Below are 22,103 nucleotides of genomic sequence, written 5' to 3' on the forward strand. Positions count from 1 at the left end.
TCGTAGCAGTGTTTGATACTTCAGCAGCCCATAATTTTTGTGATATCCTTTGATGAGCATCGAATACCATATACAGCGCTAGCGGAGATTTTGCAATGAAGAGATCAGTGAACCTGGGGCCATTCAGATGGTGAAAATCGGATTAACCTACGTAAAGCGACAAATGGGCCGTACATGCTGAACAATATGCTGACTTCCGTCCCGGATAATGCGCCACGAGAAAACTCATGGTACATCTCTGCCAGACAGGGGATAGTGGTTACAAACATGTGGTATGCATACACAATCATGTTGACAGGCACCAGTGGGTGATCTAGGAGCAGTTGATTGGTTAGGATATAACAAATAATACTCGAGTATAGGTAAGTAAGTACTTAGGTAAGAACTTAAGTACTTATTCCCAAACTCGGGTTTTCGCTCGAAGCTTACCAACAGTCCAACCCCACAGCAGCCAGGCGTTTAGGGGAACGAGAACGAAGAGCTCCAATCCAACGAGAGATTCGAACCACGGTCGGTGGATTTTAGGGTTGAAAAATGGGTCTTTGAAAGTCTCAAATTGAAACTTGTGCATCTGGTTCACAAACTCCGGCCGCAGTGCCTCGGGATACAATGGTGAACAATCAGCAACTGGCGGAGCGGGGTTAGTATACTTCATATACGGTAATATAGCGAATTGCATTTCATGTACAGATGACACTAACCTATTGCTATGATAAGGATCAAAGAAAAGACCGATCTGTAGAAGAAATCGAGCGGGCGTTTTGATATCGGTTTTGCCATTGTTTGTGATTGTTCTTTTTTGTTTCCTTTTCCTCTTTTTCTGATTTTTTTTTAAATTTTTTTTAAATTTTTTTTTAAGGGAATGCCGAAGGGGATATTTAAAGGAATTGGTACTGAAGTGAGTATTAACTGTTGAATTCAAAGGAATGCAATTCAATTAGCATGAGCGGTGCGAAGCGATTTAAGTACTGAGGATTTCCGTCAGGGACGTGTTTGGTGTTGTGAGATTGGTGGTTGGGGGTTATACAGAATTAAGCAGGGGATAATTAATCGATAAGATGGTTACTAATCTGAGCCGAGCGACAGCTAACACCTACAAGTATTTAGGTATGCAAATAAAGAAGAAGGAGAAGAAGGAAAAGAAGAAGGAAGGGAAGAAGACGAAGAAGAAGACGAAGACGAAGACGAAGAAGAAGAAGATGAAGAAGAAGAAGAAGACGAAGACGAAGACGAATGCTCTACGAATGACAATTAACGCCACCCGGACAGGACCCAATAACATCCCGCAAAAAAGCCATCAAAAAATATCCGAATTGAAGAACAAAATCCTGCTACCAACTTAGCATATTCCTCTGAACTAGAATGATTTGGTAACGTATGCATGTATACTTAAGTATGCACATACGCGGATACAAATGCAAATGAGGTCTCCAGACCGAAAGTGCGAAGCTCGCAAGGTAGGAAAATGTAAATCGACAAAACACTTCTATGCTAGAAACCGAAGTCCATGCACCCGGACATATTACATTAATATAAGGTGGTCGAAATGGAAATGACCAGCTGATACGTATACGTATACGTATACATATGCATATACATATACATATATCTTATGAAAGCGATCTCATGAATCAAAATCCCGCCGGTGTATTAATATATTTATATGTTCTTGAATAAATCGGTGTCAAAAGAGGAGACAGATGTTTGAGGGAGATCTGGGATCTGGGGAGCAGGTTCCTTTTTCACAACTTCTGCAGTTTTTTCTGCGATGGTAGGCTCCCGCTCTCTGGGAGTTGGCGGGGGCAGAGAGGCTTTTCGGCCAGAGCTAGAACTAACAGATCTTTTGGAACTGTTCCTTCTGAAGCTGGAAAAGAAACCCTTGCTGGATATTGATAGAGCTCTTTCGCTCGCAACATCAGAATCCCGGTCCTTGAGCAAGGATGGCGAAGTGTTGGTTGGAGACTTGAGGGACATGATGGAGGCCTCATCAGATTCTTTGTATGAACCAGATAGACTCATTTTGGAGAGAAGCCTGCGTACAGACACCGGTCGAGGGGACTGTGGGGACATGGGAGGAGAATTGGGCGACACCTGCAAGCTGGAGCTTGAAGGTTTATTTGTCAATCCAAGCTGGGCCCTTGGCTTTGTAGTCCTGGCCGACGCGTTAGAGCTGTCGTTAGTAGCATCGGTAACATTTTGATATCTTGACGGGGATCCCGGGCGTGAATGGGGAGGAGAGTCGGGGATGTGGAAATCGGCTTTCAAATCGGCAGTCAACGAGCCCCTAGACTCAAAATTTAGAGGTGGGAGTTGTAGTTTAGATGCCATTGTCGAATAGGGATAGGGATAGGGATAGGGATAATGACAAGAGCTTGCGCTTGCATGGGGGTTTATTTTTCTTTCTTTCTGAATTTGGAAGAAGGACGTCTCTGGATATTGAAGCTTTGTTTGTTAGGGGAAGATGCAGATTCAAGTTCAATTTGGGACCCCAAAGTCCAAGTCCAAGTCCAAGTCCAAGCCCGAGCCCAAGTCCAAGTCCAAGTCCAAAGTCCAAAGTCCAAAGTCCAAAGTCCAAAGTCCAAAGTCCAAAGTCCAAAGTCCAAAGTCCAAAGTCCAAAGTCCAAGGTCTTTCCTTGCAAGACCAGTCGTGGAGGGAATTGGATGGTGATAATAGTCTGATTGATTGATTGACTGACTGACTGACTGACTGGTTGATGGATGGATGGATGGATGGATGGTGGTTTGTGCGTGGATGGTCAGGGGGCTGCCCACTTACTTATTCGATCGAAATCCAATGCCGCGTCGCATTGCATAAGTTTGTAATACCAAGCAACTTAAACTTAGTTTCTCGCGTGGGCGCCTAAACACACCAAAGCTGCGTAACTTCACTGCCTCAACCGACATCCATAAGTACTACTTACTTAAGTACTTACTTACATACTTACATACTTCAGTGCCTGATAAGTACCTAGGTAAGTAGGTAGGTACATGCACATACATGTACTTCGTGCATGCTTCGCACATACCTAAATACTTGTTACTGACATACCTATTTCTTACCCAGGCTTGCCTACCTCCTAGTAGGTACTTACCTACATACCTCGCCGAGTACATACTTCACATTGCATTCCTCTAGGCTCTAGAAACCACAGGCATTTTGATCAACATCCAGACGTGTAATGCACCTAAATGTACTTTTGCCCATGGGGGAAAGGTATCATGTTATTCGGTCCTGTTTTACCTAATGGAAACAACAATGTCTTCCCAGACCTCAAATGCCCCGCAGGGTACCCTCCTCGCCCAGGCCATTCGACGGAATCTCGGCTCCGAAGGTCCCAGTACTCAAATCGGAACAACAGATAAAACCATTCTTGAACAAGTCCTCGCAATATACCGACCCGAGCACACAAGCACCGACGATCCCTCCAAGGACACGCTGACCTGTCCCACCGATAACGAAGATGTCAACTTCAATCTCGTCCAGAGCGTTGTCCATCACGGGTTATACAACGAGGATCCTTTCCTCACAATGGAATCTCGACTATCTATATCTAAAGACTGCCTTGCTATAATTCGACTGGTCACCCAAACTACGCCGAGAATCCTCATACGCCCTTTAACGTTTGATGGTGATGGCTGGGATTCAAACTTTTGCAGCATCCCCTCGTGGGTTTGGCTGTTGCAACGCATGCTACCTCTTGTCTGTCAAACCAGGATGGTTTCGCTTCGAAGAGAGATGGTGGACACCCTTTCGGTTGTTCTGTCTGAACTTGGACGGCACACAATGGATGGAGATCATTCTAACCATGCCCGCATGTACTTGAAGTCATGTGTAGACGGTATGCCCAACGTGTAGTTTTATGGCTGAATTTCGCCGATGTTGTCTGAGCCTAACTTTACTATCCTAAAGGTATCGTTGAAATGTGCAGGTCGGATATAAAATCGACTCTCAAGAAGTCGTTCAGCATCACCCTTCCGAATACCAAATTCATCCTGCCTAGGAGCAAACCCGACTCCCGACCCGGTGTGGCGAATATCCCTGAATGGTGCTTTACAATCAATGATCCCGTCGAAGCTTGCTCGCTCGCTATTCAAATAACACTTGCCGTTTCAAAAGTCGGGCTAAGCCATCATGCTACGCAAGTTAGCAAGCCGTGCTTAGACCTCTCAATTGCGTTGCTCGCTGGTTTAATCCAGATTTGCCAAAGACTTAAGGCCTGGGTTGCAGCTCCTATCAGAAGTCGGCTATTGGTACAAATACACAAGCAAACACTAGAGGCATTAGCAGAGATCCTTAGTTATGATAATCTAGAACCGGATCGGCCGGTTTTCAAGCTCATTCAAAAGTTAAGCACAAGGTCCATACAAGCGCTTCTATTTCATCCGGTTTCGGAAATCGACCAAGAGACCGAGATATCCTTGTCTGCATTGCTCTTGCTGCTCCTACGGTTTGCCGAAAGGTCTAATCCCTTCAGGATAAGCTTGTCACACGACCTCGTTCCTTGCATCAAAAATATCCTCCAAGATTCAATTAAATGGCAAGCGAGACACCGAGACCTAAAGGTACGAAGCAACAATCTGGAGAAAATATTTCCCGAGATTGCAAATGTACAGTTCTAATTATCAAATATAGGTTACCCTTCTAAAGTTTGCTTTGGTGTGCTCTGAAGATTACGCATTTCATCAAATGCTGAAGTCTAACCTTCAGCTGGTTGCAGGAGCCGAATGGCAATTCCAGAGCCCGGTCCTGCAGCTCCTTTACTTTCAGCTTCTCTCTGCCCAAACATCACACGCGCACATACCCAAGATAGAATTTGGGAACTTAGATGGCCCGAGAAAGAGGCGGAAAATAGATACGGACATAGCTAATCATAGCTCTCAACTAAGGCGAGAGTCGATATCACGGGTGTATTCAAAATTTGGTGGGCAGTCGAACAAGGACCTGGCAGGGCTATATGCTATCGTTGCGTAAGTACTTCTTCACCCACGACTTTGATCTACGTATTGCGGATTGGAACTAAAGCAAATACCAGCGACGGTTTTGGAAAGCTTTCGATCCGGGAACAGTCCGATGTTTTCCACGAAGTTGGTCTGTTGATCTGCTTACCGACAAATGTATCCCCCAAACCAGAAATACTAGGGATAAGTACGGAGTTAAGGCGCTTTCCTTGTACGATATGCGATGATGCTCGATGTATGAGAGAACATGAAGATACAACAAGGGAATCCGATGAATTGATACGGATTTTCACGACTATCCAAAAGTCCGAGGGATTCCTACACAGTAGTAACGTGCGAGTGTCCGGAATGCAAGCCATGCGGAAAATAGTAAAACACGGATCCACCGTTCTCGATGGCCGATTTACTAGCCACCCTTTCGGCCAGTGGTGCCTCCAGGCTTTAAGAAGTTCAAACCGAGATCTCAGAATGCTAGCAGTGTAGGATGGACCCCTACACCTTTCGCAACTGTTCACATTCTCACTGGCTCATGTCGTAGGATGACACTCCCGCACTTTACCATTTTTGGTGACCATGACGAAAATTCGGTATCGGAGCGAACCGCTTGCCTGCTAAAGGTCCGGGAAATATCTTCCGTCTCTGATGATACAATACAAGAAACTTGCATTATCGCTTGGGGCAGGATGTCAAGGTTAGTTTGGTTTTCGCCTGGCCCGTATGTTTATATTACGACCTAACTCGGTTACTAGAATTCTTGAGGGGGATGATCTTCATCTCGCTCTTGGGTTGCTGCTTGGCTACCTGGGGCATAGCAATACTTATCTCGCAGCGGTTTCATATAATGAAGTAACATACCCTAACCCAATCTTTCTTTTTGTCTAGCCGTTACTCATGGAAAATACGTAGATCGAGTCCGTAGCCCAGGCAAAGAACTTATCGATGTCGACACTATTGGGGCAATTCTGGAGGGATTTGAGTGTCGTGGTTGTGAGTCTTCTCAAAACAAAACCACAGGTCATCCAGAGCGTATCTACGCTCCTGGGGATACCTACACAGGAATTTCTCTCAAACACCATATCGTACACCCTGCCGCATATGGTTCTTAATCGCAAGCTGGATGTCCTAGAGAATTTGGTACTGGCTTATAATAGCTGTAGTAAGGACTCGATAGAATCCACTTTTCAAGTGTGTATGCACCATATTACATCTATCTTAGGGCTCATTCTGGTTCAACGGCATGATGATATCGAAGAGCAAACCATGTCTCTGCTTCGACATGCAGACCCAACATTTCAAAGACTGGATTTTGCGGAGTTGATCAAAGCAGATCCTATTGCTATTATGGCGGAAACTATCAGATGTTACGCCGTCCTCAACCCGGATGCCAAACCAAACGTCAGTTGTTTCTTAACACTAATACTATTGGTGAGGGTCTTCATTAACAGCCTCTAGGCCGAAAAAGCTATCAAAAAGATCGCTACAGTATGCTATAGAAAGCCGGTTGGTGTAAAAAGAGAAAAAAACCCAGATATGCTGCACGCGTTCTTCGAAATCCACGTTCTAGGGATTATCGCTCAATACTCTGAGGTTCTGTTTAGCCTTCGAGCCAAACATTCTTTAAGTGAGAAGCGACGTAATCTAAAGGCAATCGAGGATATGATAAAATTAGGAAAGGGAGGACTGATAAATGGACTCCCCCAGGTAAGCTTCCGATTGATCCGTCACATCTTCAACTTGCACGCTAAATGGGAGCAAAAAATATATAGCTCTCCGCTTGTTTATCTTCAGCTTTAGAGATGAAAGGATTGCAAGACACGACGCTATCCGTATGGTGCGCATTAATGACGGAGATCCCTTCCGCGGACATCGCGCCATACTTCCCAGTTGTTCTATGTCTTTTGATCAAATTCTGGGCCGAATTCGGCGAACATTCTAAACGGCTAGGGAGATCGCTACTTTCCCAGATCTTCGAGGTGCACAATCCTACACTGCAAGACGAAGCGGATTCACTTCCGTTGATGAGTGTCATCCCGGAGTTCGATCATTACGAAAAGGCGCTTTCCACCTCTAGAAACAAAGATCTCAAAGAACAGCTCCGAATTTTGACCGCTAGAAGCACTCACGAAAATCCACTTGTTGTTGAAAGGGCGTTGATCGAATTGAAAGGCTACCTTGGAACCAACGAGCATTTTATCAGAGATATCACAAACGACGAAATTCCCGATTCCGTCGCCGCTGAAGTTATACGTAATCTGCTTGATGTCTGTGTTAAACATGGACAGTCCGCAAATTCCATTGCTAAACTTGCGTCTGAATGCCTGGGTATGATAGGGGCGGTCGATCCAAACCGGATCGAAACCCCTAGAAAACAGGATGACTTGATGATTTTGCATAACTTTGAAAAAACGGAGGAGAGCATTCGATTTGCTCATTTTCTCCTTGAACATCATCTCGTGAAGGCATTCCTATCAGCAACAGACACGCGCGCCCAAGGGTTTCTTTCTTTTGCAATGCAAGAACTATTGAAATTTTGTGGCTTCAGCCCTGAAGTTTTGGTCAAACAGAATACAGATTTTACAGTCGCCCCGAGTCAAACCCGCTGGAGAGATTTTTCAGTTACTGGAAGGAACGTGCTTTCACCGTATCTGAGTTCGAAGTATATTCTATCAACTGCTGCAACAAGCCACAAATCCACCTACCCCATATTCTCAACCACCAAATCGTACCGAGAATGGCTGACTGATTTTCTCCTTGATCTCCTCCCGAAGGCGCGGGGTGTTCACACAAAAACACTCTTTGCAGAGATCATAAGTAAGATCGTCAAAGGACAGGATTTATCCATCCTTAATTTTATTTTGCCATATATTGTGCTCCACATCGTCATCAGCGGCACTGCGGAAGACAAGAGCAATATTCTTCTCGAAATGGTTTCGATTCTCCAACACGAAATGCCAGCAGATAGAAATCTAGAGTTCGAAGTGGTCAAGAGATGTAGTGAAGTAAGATCCTGATTACCCCCCCCTGGACAAATCTTTTATTCTAACGGCTCCCAGAGTGTGTTCATACTAGTTGATCATATGTCAAAATGGATACGAGAGAAGCGACGGTATAACTCCAGCGCTGCTATCCATATGGCACGGCAGATGTCACGCCAGGTGACCGAGTCTATAGACCAGGGTCCAGATGTTTCAATCGCATCTGTAGAAGACTTATTGTCCAAGCTCCCCCCAAAACTGATTGGTGAGCGGTCTATCCAGTGCCAGTCATATTCTCGAGCATTGTTCTACTGGGAACAGTACATGAGAAAGTGCCGTAGCGAGCAGACCAATATGGAAACTCTTTACACTCAGATGCAGTCGATTTATTCCGAAATCGATGAACCAGATGGCATTGAAGGGATTTCGACAAAGCTGAGCGTCGTTAATATCGAACAACAAATCCTAGAGCATCGCAAGGCTGGGAGGTGGTTAGCAGTGCAAAGCTGGTACGAACATCTACTGAAAGAAAAACCAACGGACATTGATTTACAATACGGCTTGCTTACAAGCCTGAAAGAGTCTGGCCAGCATGGTAGCTATGCCTGATCCTTCGAATAATACCATGATATCTAGGCTTACCGTGCATTAGAAACACTCTTGGTACACATGGAGCCGATCCTTAGTCTGCATAATTCACTGCTATACCGTGTACTAGGCTTTGGAATTGAATCGGCTTGGAGGTCTCTTAATTGGGACAAGCTCGAAGTTTTACTCCAGCAATGTCCGGAACAGACTTCATTCGATGTTACTATTGGGCGAACGATCAATGCTTTCAGAAGCGGCGATAGGAAGTCGTTAGAAAGGATTATCCACGCTGGCCGAGATCAGTTAGTGCGATCGATGACAATATCTGGCACAAACTCAATAAGATCGTCCCATGAAATACTATTTCAGTTTCAAGTTTTGGCGGAATGCCAGTATATTACCTCAACTATCCAGGAAGGTTCTATCGATGAGGCCACTTTCAAGCATAATATGGACGCAAGACTCACGTTGTTGGGACCATCGCACCGTGAAAAGCAATATATCCTGGCGCTTCGCCGTGCCCTTTTATCTTTGTGTCGGTGAGTTTTTAAACGATCCCGTTCAAATCTTGGGCATTTATTTAACACGGCGGTATAGTGGGTTCGACAACTTCACCCGGCCCTATATCTCCTCACTATGGCTTACTACTGCAAAACTTGCCCGCAAAAAGAAAGATTACCACCAGGCTTTTACTGCGATTCTAAATTCGAATGATGACCAAAACGGCCCTATCGAACAAGCCAAATTAGCCTGGGATGAAGGTCGACACCGGAGAGCTATCAAATTGCTTGAAAACGCAATAGAGACAAATGCGTTCGAAGCAGTTTTACCAACAACAGACTCGTTCCAGGAACTCGATGCTTCTGAAACTCGCAAAAGACACCCCCAAAGTTCAGCGAAAGCGAGGGTAAGTTACAATAGGAATTTGATTGTTACAAGAATTGCTTTTCTAACGAAATCGGATTCAGGCTATGCTTCTTTGGGCAAGATGGATGGATAGTGCTGGTCAAATTCAGTCGAAAGTTCTAGTTAATAAATTTCGGGCGGTTGCCAATTCGTACGCGCGGTAGGTAGGCCCTTACTTTGAGCACTTTTGGGATATCTCTAAATCGCGGATAGTTGGGAGAAGGGGCACTTCTACCTCGGACGACACTACAACAACATTCTTAAGACCGAAAGGGCATTGCCACTTACTAAACGCCCCGAAAGCCTGTACGTTTCCTGCTCTTCTGCTCACAGAAACAATAAATCTACCTGATAGGCTAACTTGGCGCAAGTCTTATCGGCGAGAATGTGAAGCTTGTGTGCACCAACTATATGAGAGCAATGATGTACGGGACGAGATATATATTCCAGACCCTCCCCCAGTTTCTCAACTTATGGTTGGATTTTGGTCTGGAATCTGAGTCACCGTTTGAACCCGAAGTTGGAGTCGAGTATGTTTATACCTTAAATTCTCTCAAGATATTTTCAAACTAATATGCACAAGGGTTTTCCGAGATCATCTTGCAGCGCGGAGAAAAAGCGAGATTGCCGACTTGCTAGTTCAAATAAAAAGGGGATGTCTTCACAACATCCCTACATTCGTGTTTTTATCTGCACTTCCGCAAATAATGTCTCGGGTTGGCATTCAAAGCGAGAGTACATGGGCAGTCTTGGAAAAGATTATATTAAGGATTTTGGTCGCATATCCACAACATACCATGTGGTCTATCCTTGCCGTATTCAAGTCTGGGCAGCCTGACAGAAAGAACAGAGCTACTAAGATCTTAAGTCGGCTGAAGGTAACATCTTGCCTAATAACGAAAAATTAGAAGTTATTCAAGAAACTAATGTGGCATAGACCGAAAAAGCCGCTAACGTCGATTTGAAAACATTCATCGTTGCTGCTCAGAAACTGGTCCAAGAGCTATTGGCACTATCCAATTTTGAGATAAAGGGTAAACCGAGCCACGTTAGCCTTCGGGACGATTTAAACTTCCAGCATAACGTGGCACCTGTGGCCCTTATTATACCAGTCCAATCGGCCCTGTCACTCTCCTTTCCTGCCGATGGGCTAACGCCCAAATTCGGCCATAACCCTTTTTCCAGAGACCAAGCCACAATCTCTAGTGAGTCAACCCATGGGTTTCATAATCTTGAGCGTCTCTAATGGTCGTACTCAGAATTTGAAGACGAGGCGGACGTGATGAGCTCGCTCCAAAAGCCCCGGAAAATCACGATAATCGGGAGTGACGGACGGCGCTATCCGCTGATGTGCAAACCAAAAGATGATCTCAGGAAGGACGCACGTTTAATGGAATTCAATACGATCATCAACCGCCTATTAAAGAAAGATGATGAGTCAAGTAGAAGACAGTTACGTATGTATTTTGCCCCTTTCCTTGATTTGCCTACCCTCTAACATTCCTACTCTAGAAATTCGCACATATGCTGTGACACCGTTAAACGAAGAATGTGGTTTAATTGAATGGGTGAACAATCTTCGTCCTCTAAGAGATATTCTCCTCAGATCATACAGAGCCAAGAATATCTCCGTTAATGTAAGCCCTGTGAATTGAGCCCACGTATAATGTCGGAGCTTGGGGCCCTTTATTAACTGTTAGAAAAAGTACGCAGAAATTCGGGTCCTGTTGGATGATGCATGCTCAAGTCCTTCAAAGTATCACAGATTTGAAGATGTGGTCGTTGCACGGTATTGTGTTTTTTCGAAACTCTATGACCCTGACAACTAAAATTACTAATTCGTGATGTAGTTTTCCTGCCGTGTTCCATGAGTGGTTTGTTGAACTCTTTCCAGAGCCCGAGACTTGGTTCGCAGCAAGACTATCCTATGTTAGGACCACAGCCGTCATGTCTATGGTGGGATATATATTAGGTCTAGGCGATAGACATGGCGAAAATATTCTCTACGATGAAGTGACAGGGGAGACTCAGCATGTCGACTTCAATTGCCTCTTCGATAAAGGCTTGACATTTGAAAAGCCAGAGCGCGTGCCCTTCCGATTGACCCAAAATATGGTCGACGCAATGGGTTTAACTGGATACGAAGGCCCGTTCCGGCGTTCATCTGAGGTTGTCATGCGTATACTTAGACAAAATGAAGAAAGTTTGATGACGGTGGTTGAAACATTTCTCCACGATCCTCTAGTTGAGTGGTTGGCGGTTAAGAAGGCAAGAATTCTCGGAGAGACTTCCCGGAGGCTAGACTAATGATATTTGATAGCGCCGTACCACCAATCCCAGTAAAGCTCCGGATAATCCAAAGGACGTTTTGGAAAGCATCGAGAACAAACTGAGAGGTTTGCATGCTGGAGACCCTGTCCCTCTTTCGGTAGAGGGACAGGTCCAAGAACTGATACAACAAGCCGTTAACACCGACAACCTGGTTCAGATGTAAGCAATTCCCTGTCTGCTTTTTTTCTTCGAAAAGAAAGGTTCGGGTGCGTATTAACAGGGTTGTTTGTAACTGGTCCAGGTATATCGGATGGTGTGCATACTTCTGACATCTAATATCAATCAATTGATTCGGTCCGGGAGCACGGCAAGGTTTTGATAGCGGATTCTACTTGGCCGGTAGCTGATAGCTCCGCAAATCCGAATCATCAAGCCCTATCTTGGTTTTAAACGCCCTAGAATATTGAGTTACATGTGCCTCGCGGACGAGCTATATATATGAAGGTCTAGGTCTTGCCCATATAGCCATTAAATTTACCATTGAAATATTTAAAGTGAGGCCTAGGCCTACGTGTACGTTATACGCATTCGCCAATTAATTAAGAAAATACACGGCTAGCAGCCGGCGCTGTGCTTTATGCCTAAGCTATGTGTAGGTATATACTTACGTATAGATACATACCTACATATATGCGTATGCGGACATGTCCACGTGCCATTATAAGTTATGGAATAATCGCATTTTCCTCATGCACGAAGGTGTCACATTGTTTTCAATCGTATGCTTTATCACCGAAACTTCGTGTCCCCAGAGTAGTCAACAACGGAAAGTTAACGAGCGATTCACGGTTAGTCCCCAGCTGGCGCAGTATATATTTGGGATCGAGCTCCTTCCTGGCTGAGCGCGAGCGTGTCGTACACCAAGTCTTCTAGTACCACACAGCTACAGAGTCGCAATTGACCAACTCCCGATGTTAACAGCATCACCAGAAAATTTTAAACCCCAGAAATAAGCTTCACAAGGTCCCTAGCTTGAGATCAATCCTCCATTTTATCCGCTGATATCCTAGGCTCTAGATCTCGGAATCGAGAACGCCAACAAGGACGTCATGACGTCGAGATATCGTGTTGAATGTACAACGCCCACAACGCCCACAACACAAGTATTCCGTATCCCGGACGACATTTAGCTTTGCATTGGCAGCTGACATATTTGCTTCCTACCTTGTTCTAGATGCGCTGAAGGTTCGGATACGATACTTTGTATCACCGATTTCATATATATAGTGAAACGAGCTGACAAACAAATCACTTAGACCCATCGTCGCGACCAATTCATTGAATGTATTGCCTTTATTCCTTTTTCATTTTTCCCCCTTCCCCCGCTCGTCTTGTGAAGCTTTTAAAAAGACTTTAAATGCTAATTAAGAATCGATGCTGATCAATAGGGATAAAGGTTCGTTATATACATGTTACATACATCGTAGTGTTGCTTGTAGCCCTTCAACTGCGCGATGCTTGGCTAGCTTCCTACTAACGGTGATATCGTTTTGTTCCAATTCTGAACTTCAATAGGGTTTGCTCGCCGTGCCTTTTGTTCTTCACTCCCAGCCTAATGCTGCATTGACACATGTGAGGACGGGTGATACGGCATCGAATGCGAGAAGACGATATGCCGAGATTATGCGGGATGTCGAACAACTTGTCAATGATCACAGTATGTGAACCTAAACAACCCCGACAGGCCTGAACAAAAATTATCTCGTAGTAACAGCCTGTTCGCCTGGGGCCGATTAGTTGAGCATCAGAGGCTGGGAATACCCGAAAGATCGAAGTTGAAGCTGCTGGTCCCGTCTTTGAGTATTTTCTTTACGCCGCTCTTCCTTGAGGAGGCGTTTATGGCACAAGACGCAAAAAGGGCTATCAGCTCTAGAAGATTTGTTTCGCCCGTATGTCTTGATACCGCCATTTCATGGCCTTCTATTCGGGTATCCTACAGTGATTAATACATTGTGGGGACAAGCATGCAGTCTTTCAACGACATCCGACTCATCTTGAACACAGCTCAAATCATGAGTTTGGTAAAAGGTGGCCCCCTCCAGCTCGTTACTTTTGACGGGGACGTCACATTGGTAAGCGCATTTCCATATTTCGCCGCTGTATGCTAGCTGGGGAATTTTATGAAGACCAACTGATTATTTTGTATAACCGCCAAGTATGATGACGGGGCCGTAAGTTTTCAATTCCAAACAACTATGGGTTTTTTTGACAGTCCGATGCTAAGCTATCATTTACATAGTCTTTGATCCCGTCAAATCAAGTTATGTGAGTTGTATTTCTATCTACTCAACGGATACGAGCTGAGTATAGCCTTCTTAAACACCTTTAGTTCGCGAATACTTGCTCTCATGAGTAGGGGCATAAGAGTTGGTGTTGTTACTGCTGTAAGTCACAGTCTCTGCATCCAAGTATTTGTTCTCCTGGACACTGAAGACATGCTAATGGTGTGTTTTAGGCGGGGTATGAGGAGGCAAAACGCTACAATGATCGTCTTCACGGGCTTTTGGAAGCCATAAACTCCTCCGAGGCGATAACTCCGGAGCAAAAGAGGAATTTTATTGTCCTAGGGGGGGAAGCAAATTTCATGTTCCAATTCAATTCAAGTGCACCACATCTATTGGAGAGCATTCCAAAGGAGATATGGGCTTTGGATGAAATGAGAGCATGGAAGGATGAGGATATAACTGAGCTCCTCGACATAGCCGAAGCTGCTTTGAACGACTCGGTTGAGGCTATGAGGTTAAATGCCGATATTATTAGAAAAAGCAGGGCTGTTGGGGTTGTACCTAAGCCTGGGACGAAATTCTTTCGAGAACAGCTCGAAGAAACTGTTCTTGCAGCTCAGAAGGTCGTAGAGTTAAGCGACGTTGGGAGACGGCTCCCATTTTGTGCGTTTAATGGTAGGTCCCTTTCGAACTGCTCAGTTGATTAGTCCCAAGAAATTCATAGTTAAATCTCTAACCTGAACCTGAACCTCGAAAGGTGGGAACGATGTTTTCGTTGACATCGGCGACAAGAGACTCGGTGTGGCTTGCTGCCAGCGTCTGTTTGGAGATATCCAAGGCATAAACACCCTTCATGTCGGCGATCAGTTCCTTTCGGTTAGTGGGAACGATTTCAAGGTAAGTAATAATTACTTCTATCGCACTTTCTACTCCATTTTGCGAGTCCAATACATCTAACGGAAATTTATGTACACACAGACCCGAATGGTGTGCACAACATGCTGGGTCGCTTCCCCGGCAGAAACCGTCGATATTCTTGACGAATTCCTTGAACTAGCCGCAACGGCTTAGTTTTCTTCTTCTTCTTCTTCTTCTTTTTTGTCCTGTAGTGTGATTATTCGATCATGTAAACTTAAATTACATTCAATTCAGACGTTATATTCTACCTATAATTACTTAAGCACCTAAGTAGGTACTAGTACTAATACTAGCTTACTGACTGAATTATAGCCTACCCTGTACCTGACCTGACTCCATTACGTGCCAAGTCTACGTCAAATACAACAGCCTCAACACATACTAATATTACGTACTGTCATCGTGTATATCCAACCGGCACCGGCTTTACCGTTTTACAATTTTCGGAAAATAAAGTCTAATACGTTTCGATTTAATTTCCAAGTATAGCCTCATTCAGATAGTAAATACCAGGTAGGTATTTGCTTAGCTAAGCGCCTTCATATTAGGTAAATTTAATCTTGATTCAAGAGTTGAAACAAACATGTTGACACGCCAACATGCAACGCAAAAAACAGTTCGGTGCGGTTCTACTCTGTCTCTTGGGCTCAAGCTGCTGGACAGGTATGTACTTGTTTATACAGAGCACCTGGACGGCAACCAATCTGATCGCTCTTGCAATTGCAACCTCTCGCCTCCAAACCACTGTCGGTACCGACGGGCTTCGAGAACTTAGTTCTGCTGGTGAAAATGTCAGACTTCGATATCGAAGGCGATGATGAATTCGACGAGCTTTTCAACTACGACATCGATAAAATCGACACAACGTTTGACGCAAACAGGGCTGCTGATGACCAACAAACCAGCAAAGGCAAAGGGGCCGCGGCCAATGAAGACTTGGGTGTCGATGAGGAAATAAAAATCCGGACCCGAAAGCCCAAGGTGAAGCTTACAGAGGACCGGTAATTTCAAATGACAATCTCATGGATTTCTCCGAGATTCCTATTTTCCCACACACACATACATGGCTAACGTAAATTCTGGTTAGGCTACTGGGGCCAGATGGTATTCCATATTTGCGAGAGCACGCAGCGCAAAAGATTAAATTCAAAGGCAAAGGACATGAGATCGCAGACCTAGAGAGGTTGCTCAAATTCTATCAAATCTGGGCGGATAAGCTTTACCCAAAAGCGCAATTCAAGGATGCCATCGATATGATCGAGAAAATGGGAAGTTCAAGGGGCATGCAGAGGAGAAGGGACGAATGGATAGAGGAGTTCAAGGCGGCCCGAGCGAATGAAGACGATAGGTTAATAAAAAAAGCGAGAGCAGTGCTGCATGCCGATTCTCCGGAGATCGATGATAAAGGGAGGATTGTATTGAGGATTGCGGACCCCTCGAGCGAACCTGGGGGGCCAGCATCAGGAGAGAGGCTTGAAATAGGGCCAGGAGACGGCCTAGGGGCAGAGACCGACGCACCAGATGGAGACAGTGCAACCACGGGAAGAATAGAGAACGGGAATTCCTTGTTCTTCGAGGACGAGGACGAAGATGATTTCGATGAACTCGATGAAATTATAAAGCAAGCGGAGAGTTCGCAAGTCTTAAGGGCAACAGGTGTTAAGAAATTGGGCGGCAGTGAAATAAGCGAATCTGACGAACTGGATGCTATAATGAGGGACATAGAAGACACCAGTGCCAATAGAAATCTTGGTATAACTTCTCGTGCAAGGAATGAAATAGATATTGATGATGAATTTGAGGATGCTATGGCGGTAATGCGAGAAATGGAAGGTTTTTAGCCGACCCCTTTCAGCCGAAGGCTCTGAATTAGATATTGTCGTCTCATTATCCAAGCAGATTGTATTCTATATTAGATGACATATATGCATGATAGACGCTTAAAAGACCCAGCACACAATTTCATCTAAACTAACTCACCCCTTAGTGGATTGATCCATCAAAGTTTCGATCGGAAGACGGGGGCCACGAGGGGGTCATATGCCCTTAAGCTCAATGTATCCTTGATGGCTGTAGAATGCAGGGCTACTGCGCGAGTATCTACCATATTCTCCTCCAAGTCGGCAATAGTTGGCGCTCCAATTAGTCTCATGTTCATCTCCATCTCGTCTTTAAGCAGCTGCATCGCGCGATCAACACCGGCCGGCCCGTACGCTGACATGGCATATAGGAAAGGTCTTCCAATGCCCACACCCCTGGCACCTAGACAAAGTGCCTTCACGATGTCGGATGCACGCCGGATGCCACCATCTATGTAGATTTCTATTTTATTCTCGAGCCCTCTTTCTTTCAGGATCGGCATAGCCGCAGCCAATATTTCGATTCCGCTGGGTGCGGTGTCTAATTGCCTTCCGCCGTGATTCTAGTGAAAGGGGGTTTCGTGAGTGGGTTATCTTCAACCTGATATGTGGAGCAAAGTTTAAAAACGAAATCGTGAAAACTTACCGATAATACTACCCCGTCAACACCGGCCTCACATGCTTTGATAACGTCTTCTACCCGCTGGACGCCCTTTAGGACAATCTTCATTTTGGTGATGCTTTTGAACCAGGGTATATCTTTCCAGCTCAAAGATGGGTCAATGAAGGAGGAAATAGCCCTAGCGGCACCTTGTGATCGATCCATGGAGTCGCCGTTGTCATTTTGGACACTAGAGCCATTGTCTTCGAACTTTGATCGCATGTCTTTTTCTCTTCGCCCTAGTTGAGGCGCATCCACGGTAATGAAGAGGGCCGTGCATCCTCTTTTTTCTGCATGACAAACAATTTTCCGGGTGATTTCACGGTTTTTGTTGACGTACAGTTGAAGCCACTGAACTTGATCCCCTGATTTCGCGTCACATATCTCGTCGAATGAACATGATGCCAACGTCGGTATCTAATGATGTAAATTAACCTGGGGTTTTATGCGGTGAATGAAGGTGTTCCTACCATCTGTATGACATTATGCTTCGCGGCGCCCTTTGTCAAAACAACCTCTCCTTCAGGATGACCTAGCTTGCCTAAAGCTGTTGCAGTGACATAAAAGGGTATTGAAGTCTTCGTCCCTAGCATAGTAGTCGACATGTCGACCCTCTCCACGTCCACTAATACCTTCGGTCGGAACCAAATTCGATGAAAAGCAGAATGGTTATCCCTCAGTGTAATTTCATCGTCTGCTCCGCTGCTGTAGTACGCCCACGCTGTCTTTTTCATTACCCGTTTGGCCACAGCTTCGAAATCTAGGAGATTATAGCACTGGTCGAGTGCTGGCTTGTTTTCGACATATGACTGTCTTTCGGCTTCGTAGGGGTCTACTGCTTTCACTTCGGCGACTACAGTGGACATATCGACTTCGCCCATGTGCTTTGAAGGGTCAAGATATTTCTCGAGCGTATCTGGCGGATGGATCGGGTCGAATTCCTATTAAACCGTGTATTGTTAGGGTACTTTGCGTATTGGCTTGTAATTGATATTTCACTTTTTCATGCCTACCTCAGTAGCATCTTTGCCAGCGTATTTTAGAATTATCTACAGAATATTAATTAGAGGTGGTGATGAACACATGTCTAAGTTGATGTTCCCGTCTGTTTTACCTTGGAACCCCCAGGGTGTTCTATTGGAGGCAGGCGCCGTCATGCATTCCGTCAGTAAATGCTTGCTGTGAAGTTGTATGCAGTACAGTAGTTTATTCAGTAGTGATCATTTCCAAGCTTTGACTTACCGGGTAAGAAATCGGTTACATCGTATGCTTTCCCGTGTATAATGACCCAGCAAGATTCTGCCGAATTGTGTTTTGCGATCTCGGTACTGGTTAAGGGCGCGTTTACCATGATTTGACTCGCGTGGATATAGCTGTAGGTGGCCGAAGTACTGTTGATGGGGGAGATGTGGAGGATGAATTACAGGGTAAGGACACTGCACGATACTTTTATATCACTACAAACTCTGGCTGGGCTAGGGAGGGTGGAGGCGATGGGATGCGTTCTTAAAGAAGCGCGAGTGTAAGCACAGTGTCATGCCATACGGCCGGTTGATTTAAGTAATTGATAAAGATAAAATACATGGATTGAACTGTGCGACAGTGCACGACCGCTTCGAGGCGAGGTTCTAGGCGGCGAAATTGAGGGAAATCGCTCGGATGTAAACCCGCGCTTAGCCTCGACTTGGTAAAGCCTGGGATTTGATTCGCCGGGGATTCGCCGAGTTTTCTGTTAGTAGCTCCATGTATCATCCGGGTTTGAAAAATTACACCATCGTATTTCGACCGAATTGCGGCAAGCAGCACGCTTGCATAGATGGTGGGGTAGGGGTGGCAAACAGCATTGTTCAGCGGGTCTTGATGCAAACATCAAGATTTTTTCTGGAAGAATATCAAATATAAAATGTAGCGACAACAATTTTCATTATGACGTCTCCTCCCGAGGGTAGAACACCTTCCCACGTTCCTTATCATCCACGAGCCGGCTGAGACCCTTGAGCTTCTTGAAGAACTCGGCTTTATTGCTCGGATTCACACGACCGTGGAACTTCTTACTAATAGTCGCGAAGTCAATACCTTCTGGGGTGAGAACCGCCTTGATCTCATCCTCCGTAATCGGTGCTTTCGATTTGTCTAAATAGCTATTAGTGGGCTGAAGGGCGAGCTTTTGCAGTGGGGCGAGTACGTACCTGCGGCGGCGCTTGGACTGCCGTCCCTGCTTACTCCAGCACTTGGGGAACCGGATCGGGATTTCTTCCCCACTGCCGTTTTTGCAATGGGGGGACTGCCAGATCGAGCTGGAACACTAGCAGAACCATCTCCACCCACTCTGATCTTAATCTTCTTCGGTGCTTTCCCTCCTTCACTTGTGGCCCCGTCTGACATCTCGCCACCAGTTTCATACTCACTACCACTACCTGCCCCGGTTGGTTTCCTTCTTTTCTTGATGTTCTTGTTCTTGGGGGTATCACCAGGACTATTCGGGATCAGAACTCCAGTGTCTGACTCTCGCTTGATAGCAATTAGGCGGCTTTGAGGTGGTGCCTGACCGTTGGTTGCCACGAGCGATTTGGCGCTCGAGGATTGGTCGTCCTTCTTAGCTCGTTTGTTTTGCGCATTGGATTCGGGACCTGCATCCTGTATACCTGGAGATCCGGATCGTTTTAAAGATTTAGCCGTTTGGGCGGCTGAAGGTTTAGTTGGGGCCGTGGTAGCTGTAGGAGGAGACGTGCCTGGCTGAGATGCCGCTTTACCTGCAGCTGCGGCTTTCAATGACTTGACGACTTCTTCGGCTTCCTTTTGCTCCTGCCTTTCTCTCTTCTTATCCTCCTCTTCCTTTTCCTTAGCTGCCTTTTCTGCAGCTTTCTTCTTTTCTTCCTCTTCCTTCTTAGCCGCCTCCTCGTCGCTGTCCACAGACTCTTGCTGGGAGGTATGTTAGTTGCATTGATAACTTAAGACCCATATCTAATGGTGGGTAGATGTCTAAAAATAACCTACCGATGAAGCATATGGGTTTTCATCCGAATCGGATTCGTATATAGCATTCTTCTCGCGTTGTTTCAGATATTTTTTAACTTTACGCCCGTGAGCCTTTCTAGATTTCTCTAACGCTCGTTTTTCCTGTTCCTCCCTTTCGTAGTCCTTCTCGTCGCGAATGTCGAAGATGTTGGCAGAAAGTTGTTCTCTTTGCATTTTTTTCTGTGAATAGAGTAAGCAAACCGATTTTCTTTATGCTATTATTGAAGGATTATTATGCGTACTGTCGCTGCCTTAAGTTCTTCTTCATCGCCTTCTATAATCGGAGGGGCTTCGTCATCCGCAAAGTCTTCCTCGAAATCGAGTTCGTCGGCATCTGTAAAGCCAGGCTTTGCCTCACGGCCCTCCAACCGATCCCCTTTGACAGTGTAGAGCCTTTTTGTAGCACGTAAATTTTCCTGTTCTTCTTTGAGCTTGGCTTCCTTTTCATCGGCTTTAGTTACATCCATGAACCATCTGTTTAGTTTCTCCTTCTGTTTCATGGCAGCTTCTGCCTGGTCAGCAGATAAAGTCTTGAAAGTGTTTCGTTGCTGAAATCGATAGAACTTTTCAACAGGTATCATCTTAAACATGCCGTCATCCATAACGAGCATGACAGAAGTACCACTGAGACCGCCCTCGAGATTACCAATCCAAGTATTCTTATTTTCATAGTCCTCAATAAACCAAGGAAAGTATTCTTCGTATTTGAGCCGACGCTCTTCTTCGTCGCGCTGGAAAACCTGCTGTGTTTTTTTCTTGAACATGTTTTTCTTCTGCTTAACTGCTCCTCCATGAGGCGCGATCCTTGCCAGGTTTTCGGCATGCTGTCTCTCTTTCTCGGCTTTCTCGGCCTCCCTTTTCGCCTTTTCTTCCGGGTCAATGTCCTTCTCATCGGGATCTAATGGTGCGCCGTTACTTCCAGGGTCAACCTTTGCACCTTGCAGTGGACCGCGAGGATCTCTTCTATGTAGTTTAATGGGTCGGATAAACTCCTCCGGGTCCATAATGTTGACATCATTTTTCGAGTAGAGTCTCATGCAGTGGAAGCGCATGTTACGGAGCAAAGCTTTCTTAGTTGTGACGAGTTTGTACTGGGTATAGGTTGATGGATCCTCGTCGGGTTCGGGATCCTCGTTGATAGCAGGCTTCAAACCTTTGGGGGCGGGCCCGAGAGGTTTTTTTGGAGGTGGCTTCTTGGGCTTTGGCCTAACCAGCGGGTCACCAGTGGCGCGGCGGATCTTTCGATGCGGGTGAGGGCCATTCGGCCCTGGTGTCGTCTTAGAAGCAGTTTGGGGCGTCGGTGACGCCATGGCGCGTTATGGGAGAAACGAAACCGGTATTCGATGACTTGGTGAGACCGAGGGAAGAAGGATCGATGAAATATACGATATGGGGGCAGGTACCAGAGGCGCGTGAGCTTTGAGGCTGGAGTAGAATGCTGGCAGGAGGTGGGATCCCGCTTGAGACGGAGGTTGGAGCGGGTGGTGGAAGAGGTTGTGATGGTGATGGTTACTCTTCGCTACAGCGTGGTGACGGTGATGGCTGGGAGCCTCGATTGACCCGGGACTCCAACCCACATTCTAGTGGCCCTCGTTATCCTAGCAAACACTAGCATCAACCACCATAAACACAACCATCCACAACCACCCACACGCAAAAACGA

The 22,103-nt window shown here is 45.6% G+C and overlaps 8 protein-coding genes across 8 annotated transcripts; 4 read left to right on the forward strand and 4 right to left on the reverse strand.

Annotated features, from left to right (window-relative positions):
- Positions 1-104: 104 nt before the first annotated feature.
- Positions 105-780, reverse strand: AOL_s00043g28 (uncharacterized protein; the record flags this gene model as incomplete). Its single annotated transcript, XM_011120515.1, has 3 exons — positions 105-313; positions 430-627; positions 702-780. 3 exons carry the CDS (start codon positions 778-780, stop codon positions 105-107), a joined length of 486 nt encoding a protein of 161 aa, XP_011118817.1.
- A 162-nt stretch (positions 781-942) lies between these two features.
- AOL_s00043g29 (uncharacterized protein) lies at positions 943-1,255 on the forward strand (the record flags this gene model as incomplete). Its single annotated transcript, XM_011120516.1, has 2 exons — positions 943-965; positions 1,108-1,255. The coding sequence occupies 2 exons, from the start codon at positions 943-945 to the stop codon at positions 1,253-1,255; spliced, it is 171 nt and encodes a 56-aa protein (XP_011118818.1).
- A 404-nt stretch (positions 1,256-1,659) lies between these two features.
- AOL_s00043g30 (uncharacterized protein) lies at positions 1,660-2,328 on the reverse strand (the record flags this gene model as incomplete). Its single annotated transcript, XM_011120517.1, has 1 exon — positions 1,660-2,328. The coding sequence occupies one exon, from the start codon at positions 2,326-2,328 to the stop codon at positions 1,660-1,662; it is 669 nt and encodes a 222-aa protein (XP_011118819.1).
- A 928-nt stretch (positions 2,329-3,256) lies between these two features.
- Positions 3,257-11,922, forward strand: AOL_s00043g31 (uncharacterized protein; the record flags this gene model as incomplete). Its single annotated transcript, XM_011120518.1, has 23 exons — positions 3,257-3,839; positions 3,911-4,563; positions 4,634-4,968; positions 5,034-5,438; positions 5,498-5,650; positions 5,709-5,805; positions 5,866-6,115; positions 6,176-6,354; positions 6,412-6,660; positions 6,726-7,958; positions 8,013-8,529; positions 8,653-9,061; positions 9,120-9,429; positions 9,491-9,579; positions 9,642-9,734; positions 9,800-9,958; positions 10,012-10,306; positions 10,366-10,633; positions 10,688-10,885; positions 10,941-11,065; positions 11,129-11,217; positions 11,279-11,687; positions 11,749-11,922. 23 exons carry the CDS (start codon positions 3,257-3,259, stop codon positions 11,920-11,922), a joined length of 7,272 nt encoding a protein of 2,423 aa, XP_011118820.1.
- A 1,801-nt stretch (positions 11,923-13,723) lies between these two features.
- On the forward strand, positions 13,724-15,055 carry AOL_s00043g32 (uncharacterized protein; the record flags this gene model as incomplete). Its single annotated transcript, XM_011120519.1, has 7 exons — positions 13,724-13,831; positions 13,916-13,930; positions 13,999-14,024; positions 14,089-14,143; positions 14,215-14,659; positions 14,742-14,881; positions 14,963-15,055. 7 exons carry the CDS (start codon positions 13,724-13,726, stop codon positions 15,053-15,055), a joined length of 882 nt encoding a protein of 293 aa, XP_011118821.1.
- Positions 15,056-15,691: 636 nt separating this feature from the next.
- On the forward strand, positions 15,692-16,743 carry AOL_s00043g33 (uncharacterized protein; the record flags this gene model as incomplete). Its single annotated transcript, XM_011120520.1, has 2 exons — positions 15,692-15,903; positions 15,990-16,743. The coding sequence occupies 2 exons, from the start codon at positions 15,692-15,694 to the stop codon at positions 16,741-16,743; spliced, it is 966 nt and encodes a 321-aa protein (XP_011118822.1).
- Positions 16,744-16,901: 158 nt separating this feature from the next.
- Positions 16,902-18,773, reverse strand: AOL_s00043g34 (uncharacterized protein; the record flags this gene model as incomplete). Its single annotated transcript, XM_011120521.1, has 6 exons — positions 16,902-17,324; positions 17,408-17,839; positions 17,893-18,363; positions 18,436-18,471; positions 18,537-18,556; positions 18,665-18,773. 6 exons carry the CDS (start codon positions 18,771-18,773, stop codon positions 16,902-16,904), a joined length of 1,491 nt encoding a protein of 496 aa, XP_011118823.1.
- Positions 18,774-19,346: 573 nt separating this feature from the next.
- AOL_s00043g35 (uncharacterized protein) lies at positions 19,347-21,750 on the reverse strand (the record flags this gene model as incomplete). The annotated part of the gene is made up of 4 exons (XM_011120522.1): positions 19,347-19,555; positions 19,612-20,344; positions 20,420-20,620; positions 20,683-21,750. 4 exons carry the CDS (start codon positions 21,748-21,750, stop codon positions 19,347-19,349), a joined length of 2,211 nt encoding a protein of 736 aa, XP_011118824.1.
- Between the last annotated feature and the right edge of the window lie 353 nt (positions 21,751-22,103).

This window comes from Orbilia oligospora, assembly GCF_000225545.1.
Source record: "Orbilia oligospora ATCC 24927 unplaced genomic scaffold scaffold00043, whole genome shotgun sequence".
Taxonomy (NCBI): domain Eukaryota; kingdom Fungi; phylum Ascomycota; class Orbiliomycetes; order Orbiliales; family Orbiliaceae; genus Orbilia; species Orbilia oligospora.